This window comes from Trachemys scripta, chromosome 8, assembly GCF_013100865.1.
Source record: "Trachemys scripta elegans isolate TJP31775 chromosome 8, CAS_Tse_1.0, whole genome shotgun sequence".
NCBI lineage: Eukaryota > Metazoa > Chordata > Testudines > Emydidae > Trachemys > Trachemys scripta.
Window position 1 is genome coordinate 70,861,826 of NC_048305.1, and position 13,260 is coordinate 70,875,085.

Below are 13,260 nucleotides of genomic sequence, written 5' to 3' on the forward strand. Positions count from 1 at the left end.
CTGCCAAATTCAATTTATCCAAATATATTTAGATACAATCCACTACATTTAGAAGCTAATCATAATTTGGAACTTTTGTAGTCATTACAAAGATTTTTTTTAAAAGAATGATGCTATCAAGACATGTTCTAAATACACCTCTACCCCAATATAACGCTGTCCTCAGGGGCCAAATAATCTCACTGCATTATAGGTGAAATCGCGTTATATTGAACTTGCTTTGATCCGCCGGAGTGCGCAGCCCCGCCCCCCCGGAGCACTGATTTACCACATTATATCCGAATTCATGTTATATCAGGGTAGAGGTGTAGCTAGGAGGCTGTATCTGTACATAGCCATGGCAAGCATCATGATGCCACTAATTCTTCCATCAAAGCACAAAGTAATTTGTCATGCTGTATAAAAAACAGCAATAACGTATGGCCTAAAGAGGTGGGAGGTGGAAAAATCAATCCTTTTTCCACAGCTAGTCATAAAGAAGCATCCTTTAAATTCAGTACATACCACAAGGAATATCACGCTTTTGGAATCAATCTCAAATCCCACAGCAAACATTTGAACTTGTCTGTTATATGCAAGCATAGCATTTTTTCTTTGCTTCTAATTCTTACATATATTTAGCTTTTCGCATCAGCCATCAATTGTATAGGCAATATCAGAATTGCTAAACTAAACAATTTTATTTGATGCTGCTATACCTGCAGTGACCACTGCCAAGTAGAAACTTTATCATAACACTGAATTTATCAAGTACCTCTAATCTTACACAATAACAGATTTTTGTGTGTGATGTTCAAGACCCATTTGCAAAAGAGAAGCAGAAGTAGTAATATTGTTCTCAAACTCACTGGCAAAGCTCTGCAATTACTATTATTTACATCCATTATCCTTTGGCTGCTGTAAATAGTTGTGGCCATATGAAAGAAAACATCTGAGAGGGAAGGTATTTCCCTGTCTTAACATCCCACACATAGGTTAGTGGCATAAAGAATTCTTGCTTTTTTAGGGAACATAAACTAGCAGGTAAAGCATGAAGAGGTTTTAATTAAAAACATCTTCACAAAACTGAGCCATATATGTGAAGACAGGCAAGGTAAGTGATCCAAAGCGGTGACAGTATAGGTATCAGGGACAAGATCATTTTGGATGTGTAAAATGAGATATTATTCAAAATTTGTTTTCCAGCACTTATTAACTTTACTCCATTAACATCTCTCTGAATTCTGCCATTCATTACAGTACGTAAACTGAATTCTCCCACTCTATTTAAAAAAAAATGGACCCGGAACAAAAAGATAAGCAGCAACCAAGTGTTTATTTTCACACTCAGGCCTGGTCTACACTAGGCGTTTATGTCGAAGTTAGCGCCGTTACATCGAATTAACCCTGCACCCGTCCACACCGCGAAGGTATTTAGTTCGACATAGAGGTCTCTTTAATTCGACTTCTGTACTCCTCCCCGACGAGGGGAGTAGCGCTAAATTCGACATGGCCATGTCGAATTAGGCTAGGTGTGGATGGAAATCGATGCTAATAGCTCCAGGAGCTATCCCACAGTGCACCACTCTGTTGACGCTCTGGACAGCAGTAAGAGCTCGGATGTTCTGAACTGCCACACAGGAAAAGCCCCGGGAAAATTTGAATTTGAATTCCTTTTCCTGTCTGGCCAGTTTGAATCTCATTTCCTGTCTGGACATCGTGGCGAGCTCAGCAGCACTGGCAACGATGCAGAGCTCTCCAGCACTGATGGCAGTGCAATCTCAGAATAGAAAGAGGGCCCCAGCATGGACTGATCGGGAAGTCTTGGATCTCATCGCTGTGTGGGGCGATGAGTCCGTGCTTTCCGAGCTGCGATCCAAAAGACGGAATGCAAAGATCTATGAGAAGATCTCTAAAGACATGGCAGAGAGAGGATACAGCCGGGATGTAACGCAGTGCCGCGTGAAAATCAAGGAGCTGAGGCAAGGCTACCAGAAGACCAAAGAGGCAAACGGACGCTCCGGATCCCATCCCCAGACATCCCGTTTCTACGAGGCACTGCATTCCATCCTCGGTGCGGCCGCCACCACTACCCCACCACTGACTGTGGACTCTGAGGATGGGATAGTGTCCACGGCCGGATCCTCGGACATGTTAGCGGACGGGGAAGATGAGGAAGGAGATGAGGAGGACGAGGCAGTCGACAGCGCTCACAACGCTGATTTCCCCGACAGCCAGGATCTCTTCATCACCCTTACAGAGATCCCCTACCAACCCTCCCCAGCCGTTACCCCGGACACAGAATCTGGTGAAGGATCATCCAGTAAGTGTTGTAAACATCTAAACATTTATTTGTAACAGAACATGATTATTAACAATGTAAAAAATGGGTTTCTCATGATTAGTTTGATTAACTTAACGGTTCAGTCATGGGCAGTGCAACTATTTCAAAAAAATCTAGCAATGTCCGGTTTTGCATGATTGTCCTGCCCAAGCCGCTCTACTGTTTAGTCCCTGCTACTGCAGCTACAGTAAGATGCGGTCTATATGTCCGGGGATGGAGCAGAAATCCTCCTGGGACATCTCAAGGAAGCTCTCCTGCAGGTAATTTGAAATCCGCTGCATTAGGTTCTTGGGGAGAGCGGCCTTATTGGGTCCTCCGTAGTAGGACACGTTGCCGTGCCACGAGACTAGCAAGTACTCCGGAATCATTGCTTGGCACAGCATGGCGGCATACGGCCCTGGTCTTTGAAGGCTTTCCCGGAGCATTCTCTGTCTGTCGCTCTCAGAGATCCTCATGAGGGTGATGTCGCTCATGATGACCTGCTTTGAATGAGGTAGGGGAATGTTAGTGTTGGGACTGCTTTACCGTTCCTTTACAGAACTGTAACCGCTGGTTTGCAGCCACGCGGTGGAGGCGGGAGAGGGTCAGCCGAAAGGGATCGTTCCCGGGGACAGCCGCGAGGGTGTGGGACAGGAGCAGACTTCCTGCTTGCCGGATTGCTGGCAGCAGGGACCGACATTGATTTCAATGTGAAATGAGGCCATTGCTAATATTAAAGTTTTAAGCTGCCACGAATCTACGGCTTACCATGTCTGCGTGCAAGAGCAATTCCGTTGTCCTGACAGGGTTCTCAAAAGTGCTCTGCAAAACCCCAGACACTGAATGCGAAGGCCGAGAATTCGACCTTGTGCTGAGTGCGCATGTGATAGGTGCTGTGCATGGTCCTGTTCACAGAGAAAGACTATGTTCTTTGTTCACAACTACATTTATCTTTCTGAGGAATTCACTCCCTTTTTCCCATTCCCACAGCCCCATCTGCGACTGTCTCACAACCTAGCCTGTCATCACACTCCCAGAGGCTAGGGAGGATTAGGCATAAGAAGAAGAGGACATGGGAGGACATGTTCTCAGAGCTTATAGCCTGCTCCCGAGCCCAGGCAGCACAGCAGACCCAGTGGCGGGAGAACTTGTCCCAAATGCACCAAGCCAACATGGATCGGGAGGAGAGGTGGCGTCAGGAAGACCAGCAGGCGACTCAAACCCTGCTTGGACTACTGAGGGAGCAAACGGACACGCTCCGGCGCCTTGTGGATGTTCTGCAGGAACGGAGGCAGGAGGACAGAGCCCCGCTGCAGTCCATCTCTAACCGCCCTCCCCCGCCACCAAGTCCCATACTCCCTTCACCCAAAGTGCACAGAAGGAGAGGCGGCAGAGTCCCTGCTAACTCTCACTCCACCCCTGCAGAGAGCTCGAGCAGCAGAAGGCTCTCATTCCCCAAAGTTTGACAAGTTCTTTCCTTCCCGCCTGACACAAGCCCCCGTCCAAGTTTCACTTCCCAGTCCCATGTGTAGTTGATAATAAAAAATATGTTTCTGTTAACTACTGTTTCCATCATGTTCTTTTGGAGGAGGGGGGGAAAGGGGGTTGGTAATTGGACAGGACAGTCAACTTTGGCAGGGTACATAGTCGGGGGCAGGCACAGCAGCAGGGCACATACATAGTGCAGTGATGCAGTGACTACTTACCCTGGTTAGTCTGGGAGGTTCTTTTCATGTTATGTGGTGGGGGGTGGGTTGCTCTGTGACTTTGTGGCAGGGGAGGGCAGTTAGAGATCTTAAGCGGCGGTCCTTAGGCAGGATCACAGAGCCACACAGCAGGGGATCTGTAACCGTCCCCCCCTGCCACAAAGTCACATAGACCCCCCATACACACAGTCCCTATCAGGAGGGGTGACAGGCTCCGTTGAAAGAACCATCCCACCGCAGCGGAGCCTGTCAGTCCTTGAGTTTAGAAGCTGCATTCGCGCGACTACACTACAGCCGCTCCGCACCACAGTCTGCGTCCCAGTTTTTAAAAATTCCCGCGAAAACAGTATTAAAGAAAACGGTGTGCTTTAACAAAGTAGAACTATTTTTATTTTGAAACGTGTGTTGGAAGTGGGGTGAAGGCTTCTCTGTACACAAAATTAGAAAGTCACAGGTTACCCTGCTCACTCAGGAACTTTGCTTTCAAAGCCTCCCGGATGCACAGCGCTTCCCGCTGGTCTCTTCTAATCGCCCGGCTGTCTGGCTGTGAGTAATCAGCAGCCAGGCTAATTTCCTCAACCTCCCACCCCGCCATAAAGGTCTCCCCCTTGCTCTCACAGAGATTGTGGAGCACACAGCAAGCTGCTATAACAATGGGGATATTGGTTTCGCTGAGATCACAGCGAGTCAGCAAGCTTCTCCATCTCCCCTTGAGATGGCCAAAAGCACACTCCACCACCATTCTGCACTTGCTCAGCCGGTAGTTGAAGAGTTCTTTTTCAGTGTCCAGGGCACCTGTATAGGGCTTCATGAGCCAGGCCATTAGCGGGTAGGCTGGGTCCCCGAGGATGACTATAGGCATCTCCACATCCCCAACAGTTATTTTGTGGTCCGGGAAGTAAATACCTTGCTGCAGCCGTCTAAACAGACCAGAGTTCCTGAAAACACGAGCGTCATGAACCTTGCCCGGCCATCCGACATTGATGTTGGTAAAACGTCCCCTGTGGTCCACCAGTGCTTGCAGCACCATTGAAAAGTAGCCCTTTCTGTTAATGTACTGGCTGGCCTGGTGGTCCGGTGCCAGGATAGGGATGTGAGTTCCATCTATGGCCCCACCGCAGTTTGGGAATCCCATCGCTGCGAAGCCATCTATGATCGCCTCCAAGTTTCCCAGGGTCACTACCTTTGGCAGCAGTACATCAACGATTGCCTTGGCTACTTGCATCACAACAACCCCCACGGTAGATTTGCCCACCCCAAACTGGCTCGCGACTGACCGGTAGCAGTCAGGCGTTGCAAGCTTCCAGAGGGCTATGGCCACTCGCTTCTGGACAGTCAGGGCTGGTCGCATCCGGGTGTCATTGCGCTTCAGGGCAGGGGACAGCAACTCACAAAGTTCAAGGAAAGTTCCCTTCCGCATGCGGAAGTTTCGCAGCCACTGTGATTCATCCCAGACCTGCAGCACTATGCGGTCCCACCACTCAGTGCTTGTTTCCCGTGCCCAGAATCGCCGTTCCACGGCATCAACATGACCCATTGCCACCGTGATGTCCTCGGCGCTGGGTCCCCTGCTTTCTGAGAGGTCTGTGCTACTCTCAGACTTCAGGCCATCACCGCGTTGACGTAGCCTCCTCGCCTGACTTTTCTGCATCTGCCTCAGGGCAACCTGTATGATAAGCTGCGAGGCGTTGAGAGCGGCCACAACTGCAGCGATGGTTGCAGCGGGCTCCATGCTCACAGTGCTGTGGCGTCCGCGCTGTCAATGACTTGAAAAGTGCGCGAAATGATTTCCCGCCGGCGCTTTCAGGGAGGGAGGGAGGGCGGGAGTGATGGACGGATGACGACAGTTACCCAAAAGCACCCTGGCCCATTTTTTTTTTACCCAGAAGGCATTTGCGGCTCCACCCAGAATTCCAATGGGCGGCGGGGACTCCGGGAACTGTGGGATAGCTGCCCTCAGTGCACCGCTTCCAATGTCGACGCTTTCCCCGTTAGTGTGGACTCACAAAGTCGAATTACTGTCCTTAGTGTGGACACACACGTTCGACTTTGCAATATCGATTCCAAATATTCGATTTAAGTAAAATCGAACTACTCTCGTAGTGTAGACAAGGCCTCAGTAAACCAAAAGTGTTCACATTCTCTATATTCCCTTTTCAAACTCAGACCGATATTGAGAAAACATGCATATCTGAAATACTTGTTACTGAGTAAAATTCTTTGCCAGAATTCTTTTCTAAAAAGCAAAGCCTTCATTCTAGGAGATTAAAAACAAACATTTAAGATATAAATAGGCATATGCCTATTTATTTGGACTGTGAAATGTAATTTGAATTTGGACCTATAAAAAGTTATCACAATAAGCATCATGTTACTAGTGATTTAAAAACTGATGCATTATTTCCATTGTTTCATATTACAGGTCATTCATACACAATGTTCTGTGCAGTTAGTTATTGCTGCATTAGTGCTAGAGATTGCAAAAGTCAACTGGGAAACTGCCAAGTACTCTCTACAGTCATATAAATCCAGATGTTGAAATTAACAAGCTGTTGCATGGTATGCTAAAAAGTGGCTCATCTCACCAGGACCATGTAACCAGTACTTCATAAACTTCATTGGCGGCCTACTGGTTTCCAAATACAGTTTAAAATGCTGGTTTTGATCTAAAAAGCCCTAACTGGCATGGAATCCACCTATTTGAAAACTGTCACTTGACCACTGCTATTTTGAATTGTTCTCACTGCACTTTCCAGGTCAGATTTTTAACAACACTTAGCACTGGTCTAACTTTAATGTCTTGACAGAACATTACAGTCTGGCATGAATATTTGTTAAGCTTACATAAAGATCAGACCTTTAAATGCAAATATGTCTGATTCTTAGCCAATACCTGGTTTTCTAATCCTTTTAAATCTACAACTATAAAGTAGTACAAATTCAGACGCAGATATCCAGTCACGACACACACACATGCTCACTTGTAAATTTACAGAAATTGTATTGTACATAAGATTCAACTTATACCCTTACTCTTACTGTAGTCTCATTATAAGATTTTTTTTAAAAATGCGTGATAGCTGTAGTGACAAGCATTAAGACTATTCTTGATTTACATGAACATTTTAATCTTCATAAGAAATATTTTAGCCACTTTTAAAAATCTAGCAGATATTTACTTCTGAAGATACTACTAAAGGAAGCAGGATGTAACTTTTACAAGATTAGTAATGAAATATGTAGCCTTTCATCACTGGTTACCAGTTCAAACTCAACCCAAATCAGAAATGAATAAAGGCTGTTTCTATCTCTGGCTCTTTGAAGGTCTACATCAGGGATCGGCAACCTTTGGCACGCAGCTCACACTTCCACCCTCTGCAAACTGTGTATTCCTGTGCAAACTTTTTAGTTTAAACTCTACTTGTTATTAGAAGCCTTGTTATTCCTCTGTTTTGAATGTTCTTCTAGAGCAAGGGTCGGCAACCTTTCTCACGCGGCTCGCCAGGGCTGGGCCAGTTTGCTTACCTGCCACGTCCGGTTCGCCGCTCCAGGCCAATGGGGGCGGCGGGAAGCGGCGCAGGCCGAGGGATGTGCTGGCCGCCGCTTCCCGCCACCCCCATTGGCCCGTGACTGGGAGCCACGATCGGCTGAACCTGCGGACGTGGCAGGTAAACGGACCAGCCTGGCCCACCAGGGTGCTTACCCTGGCGAGCCGCGTGCCAAAGGTTGCCGACCCCTGGCCTACACGATATGGGTTTGACCGTCTCAGTTATCAGTAAACAGATGTCCAGATCAGATGACCACCTCAACAACTAGCACGCCTGTTGGCAGTTTCAGTAAAGGAATTCAATGAACAGACTATTCTCACATTTGGAAGTGACCCTTCCAAGCCAGTATGGGAAAATCTGGATTGTTGCCATCTGTGTTGTTCCTATTCCAAGCCTGTTACTTCAGCATCTTTCATCAACATTAAATTCAGAAATATTGTTAAAAGAAATTAGGAAAAACATGCTATCCAAATTTAAATGAATAACATTATTAACTATTTTATAAATTAATCATGTGGTTAATATATACCAAACAGAATATAAAAGATCAGCTGTTCTCAAACTGAGGGTTGGGACCCCGTTTTAATTGATAAGGGCTGGCATCAGACTTGCTAGGATCCAGGGCCGAAGCCCCACCACCCAGGGCCAAAGCCCAAGGGCTTCAGCACTGGGTGGCAGGCCTCAGGTTACAGGTCCCAAATGTCGGGCTGAAGCCCTTGGGCTTTGGCCTCCGCCACCCTGGGTGGCGGGGCTTGGGTGTTGGTTTCCCCCTTTCCCCACCTTGGGTGGTGGGGCTCAGGCTTCGGTCCCCCCTCCTTGGGTCATGTAGTAATTTTTGTTGTCAGAAGGGGGTCGTGGTACAATGAAGTTCGAAAACCTCTGATCTAAATTAAAAATAATCCCCAAAACACTTGGTCTGTAATTTAAAATTCAGAACAAAACAGGTTATAGTCATTAGGAGTGAATGGTTTATACACTTGAAAATTAGCTACCAGTGATTAAAATGACACTGAAGTACGTTTTCAAATGTTGTTCTGATAGGTCACTTTCTAGACCCTGAAATATAAGTAGTACAGACTTTATAAATCAATCACAAGTGTACTGGGAATTAGGATTACAGTTCCAAAAGTCTTTATTGGTCCTTACAATTATCAGTTCTCATTCCTCTTACCCCAATTAAAAACTGGAAAAGCCATTCCACTATAGCCAAAGGCTTATTGCACACAGGTTCAACTACCTTAGTTAGGAGGAAGATCACAGGAAGGGTGGTATTAGGATTACGTTACTGAAGAGTCATCCTTCTTTGAAAGCTAATCCTTCAAACAAGGTTATTTCTAAAAAAATTTAGATCTGAATTGAACATTTCTTTCTGTAACTAGGTATCTAAGGAGGACTGTTCCAAGATGCCTAGAATGGAAAGGAAAACAAAGGCTTCTACCTTCCTTATAGTTGTTGGGGAAAAAGTTAGCCTATCAAATGAAGCTGGAGTGCAATGTCCTGGAATCCTGAGGCAATACTTGTTATGACATAAGTATATCTGCTGCATGCAGTCTCCAAATATCAGGGACTTTACACTCAAATAAGGCTCTCCCCCCGCAGGAAAGATCATTTAGATTAAGGTAGGGTTCAAATTTAAGAATAATTATTCCTAATTAATTCCCTGTGGGGAATTATTCTAATTCTGAAATAAAAGCACCTTCCAGAATAACTTCCTGTATACACAAGCTCTAAGTAAAGAGGTGAACATCTTTGGCCATCAAGTGTGCTTATGTAGAAGCAGCTTCCTAAATAGGATATGATAAAATATGTTCCTTTGGCAAACAGCAAGGGATTGCAGAATAAGACATACAATACAATCACATATCTGTTTACAATATACACTCAGACCTGGTCTACACTTAAAAGTTAGGACAGCAGAGCTTTGGTGCTTAGCGGTGTGAAAAATATAATTTATAGCGCTGACCTAACCCCCACTGTAGATGCATCTAGGTCAACAGATTCTTCCAGCGACCTAACTACTGCTGCGGAAGAAGGTGCAATACCTACAGCAATGGAAAAACCTCTTCCATCACTGTAGGAAACATCTACACAACAGCGCTAGAGCAGCATAGCTCCAGCGCCATAGCTGTGCCACTGTAGTGCCCATACTGTAGTTAGATAGTATACTAGGTGCTAAAGAAAAGCCTCCAATAGATGCCAACCTTTCGGAGCTTAATTCTACAATGATAAAACAGTTCAAATACAACCGTAGTCTTGTGTTTAAAAAGATCTGAAATCTTCTTTCCTTCTTAAAAAAAGACTTTACACACCATAAGGTCCAATATACATGAGACATTGTCTGGAGCCTACTAGGACATTATAGGATTGCAGTGGTGACAATTCCCCCAAAATATCATTAAAACAATCATGTCACATCACACTTACCCACAACACTCAAGATCAGTCTCCAACAAAAATATTTTGCAGCAGACTGGGACACTAATATTCATAATAAGGGACAACTATAGGGGCAGCCATAAAAGAACAAGAAGAACAAATTTCTTGAAGATGTTTCAGATATTGGGATAGTTTTCAGCTACACCAGTGACTCTCAACCTGTGGTCCACAGACCTGTGGGAGTCTGCAAACTATGTCTAAAGGGATCTGCATCTCCATTCAAAAAATTTTAGGGGCCCACTAAGCAATACTACCAGCCTTTTTGCTTTGACAAGTTTACTCTGATGCAATACACAAAGCAATTTTTGTACAAGATATAGCTTCACAAAACGTGTTACACACAAACAGGTTTCCTTCCCTTTCTACCACACTCATGTTATTCCACACTTTCTTCCTTGTCAAACTTAAAACAACTGCAATACAAGTTATGGAAACTGCATTAGAACTATGTAGTTAAAGCAAATTTATCTGAATCTAACTTTAAGACTGCATATGAAACTTACATTTGAAAAGAATGGTTGGAATGAAAATTTTAATCTCTACTATAAAAACATAATAACACAATAACTTTAATGCAAGTCTAAATCTTCAACTGATGTAAATGAGAGGCAGTAAGAAATGTAAAATATAAGTGTTAATGTTCCAACATAAACCCACAAAGGAAAGGAAAATTCTGGGCTATGGTAATCAGTCCTATAGTGCCTACCTATATCATTAACAGACTTGTCAAACTTATCACCTGAAAACACAAATTCCCTGATCTTGATTCATTTTATACCACACACAAGGCTTAAATGTATGCTTACTCACAAAGATCAAACACAAATTCAGATAAACTTGTGTGGGAACAAAAATAGTGGAGCATGAAAACCTCTCTGACCACATCTTTTCTAGTGAACATTTCCAACATCTGAGATTTTGCTCTTAGCTTCTCCCATTAGGACAGAGACGTGAGCAGAATATTCGGACACACCTAAGGCAACAATATCAAGTATCAGATTTGAAATCCTTTGATCACCTGGCTCTGTTATACATCCTTCAAAAGATCAGTTTTAGAAATCTCTAACATTAATCCTTCCTCTACACCAGAATAGTCTAATTATGCCCACAGCTAACTATTCACAATTCTCAAAATAACTACAAAGCCAAAGTCAGGCAAATCTAAACGATTAATTGCTGTTCTGTGCCATCCAAACAATGGCGAAGCAGCAACTCTTTTGATGAAAGCAAAGGATTTTACCATATGTTTCGAGAGACATTTAAAAACAATCATAAAAGGGTAACAGGAAAAAGAGCTTTTCACCTCTAGGTTAGTGCTTCAAGTAAGGCCCACAATAGAAAGCTGTTAGTCTAATAGACCTTTTACGGTTTGTGAAATCAAACCAAAATCTGAGTTCACAAAGCAGGGACCCACTATTGGCACTAGCTGACACCTTTGTGGTCAGTCTCTGTAGAATCCAAAACCTGAATGAATACAAAGACTGAAATCTCTCATCTTAAGGACAGTCCCTCTATCAACAGAGAGAGGCACATCCATGGTGCAAAGAAATCTGTCATTGTTTGTACACTTCTTTTTAAAGGGGATAGATTATTTCTATTTACACTGGTGAGCACCTTAAACCAGCACCAAAGTCACTTCACTTTTTTTATTTCAATTTTTACTATTAAAATATTTCATTTTGATTCTTAAGGTTTTGTCCTGTCTGTGTCTTGTCTAGCTTTATGAGTCTATGAGTTAATGATGCGTATTGTTTACCTATTCCAGGATGTTTTAACTCCACTTACGGATACAAAGATAAGGGCACTCTATGCAGTGTTGCTTCTACCTCTTGGCTATCAGTTTATCAGCACTTCCACCTTTCAAGATAAAGGATCCATGTGGTAGGTGGAGGAGGGGAGAGGGCAACTGCAGCAATCCCCAAATGGTGTAGTGCACCCCAAAGCCACCACTATTCCTCTGCCCTGAACCCAGCAGACACAGCAGAGGAGATGGGGTCAGAAGCCCTCTTCAGCAATATGCAGGATAATACCTGAAAGATGGACCCAGGAGACCAGCACTGGCTATGTAATTTTTATACCTAATTTCTGGGGTCTGTCTAAGCATGGCCATTATACACCTTTCAAGTCACACCCTTCCTTAATCCGAGTTAACTCTCAGGTGTAGACAAGAGCTCAGACTAGTAGGGTGCAATGTCAGGGAAGGGGCCATCACAGCCCCTCCATCACGAAGCCAATGCTGTGGGAATCTTTCTTCAATAATTCAAAAGCCTCAGTCAAGCCTGGTTATCAATCTGAGACCCAGAGCCATTGCCTCCTGGGAGCTTGAGAGAAAAGCATGGCCCTGAAACTGATGGAAGCTTGGAGGGTGGGGAAGGGGGGCGGGTCAGAGCCCCTGACCTCCCCCGACTCAATCTCCCCCACTTCAGGGACACCCCCGCCCGTAAACCCTGCCTGCCGGTGCTCGCACTCCAAGCCTGCGGCCCCAGCGGCTCAGTAGACGTGGCACTGGCTGCTGCGGGAGCCGCCCCCCCCCCGCCGGTACCTGTTACTCCAGATGCCGTAGAGCAGCTCCACGAAAGCGAAGGAGAGGTTGAGGCAGAGGAAGAAGAACAGGTTCCGCGAGGTCTTGTCGGACAGGATGGACCTAGACACAGGGCACAGCGATCACTCGCTGCCGCGGCCCCGGGGAGGGCAACCGCGGCGCGGGGCACGGCCAGGGCCCGGCAGCTGACAGCGTGACCCCGGGGGGCGGCCCAGTGCGAAGCCGCCGCCCCCGCCCCTTCCCTCCGCAGGTGGCGGGGTCTCTAGGGCGCCGCTCCCCGGCTCCCAAGCACAGAGCCCCCGCCGAGGCCTGGGGCCGCCGGCTCCATCCCGGCCACTGCCCCCCACCCAGCCCCGGGGAGCGCGCCCCGGGAGACCCACCCCGGCCCGGCCCGGCCCGGCCCCCGCCGCTCACCTGAACCAGCCCGAGACCTTGCTGAGCAGGTTGAACTTGGGCGGTTTGTACTCATCGTCCTTGATGGACAAAGGCAACATCTTCCGGGCGCAGACGACCCCGGAAAGGACCGGAGCAGGCTGGGAGCGGCGCGGCTGCAGCGCCCCTTCGCCGCGCCGGGATCCGCTTCCGGCACCTGCTCTGCGCCTGCGCAGGCGCCACGAGGGAGAGTGGGCGTGGCCAGAAACCCAGTTCCATGTTTGGGGGCAGAGCTAGACCAGGAGAGGCGGGCGATTGGCAGGACAATGGCCCCAGACTCTATCCGGAAGGGGC

General features: G+C 46.3%; 1 protein-coding gene across 3 annotated transcripts in view; it reads right to left on the reverse strand.

Annotated features, from left to right (window-relative positions):
- SLC30A7 (solute carrier family 30 member 7) overlaps positions 1-13,117 on the reverse strand; it is a 58,596-nt gene extending 45,479 nt beyond the window's left edge. For 2 of the 3 annotated variants that reach the window (XM_034779032.1, XM_034779031.1), the window contains exons 1-2: positions 12,949-13,117; positions 12,535-12,636 (exon numbers count right to left, since the gene is read on the reverse strand). In XM_034779032.1, coding sequence (XP_034634923.1) covers positions 12,535-12,636; positions 12,949-13,003 — 157 coding nt within the window. In that variant the 5' untranslated portion in view covers positions 13,004-13,117. Of the gene's footprint in view, positions 1-12,534; positions 12,637-12,948 lie in introns of those variants that run through there. The other variant, XM_034779033.1, reaches the window with a different exon arrangement.
- Positions 13,118-13,260: the final 143 nt, after the last annotated feature.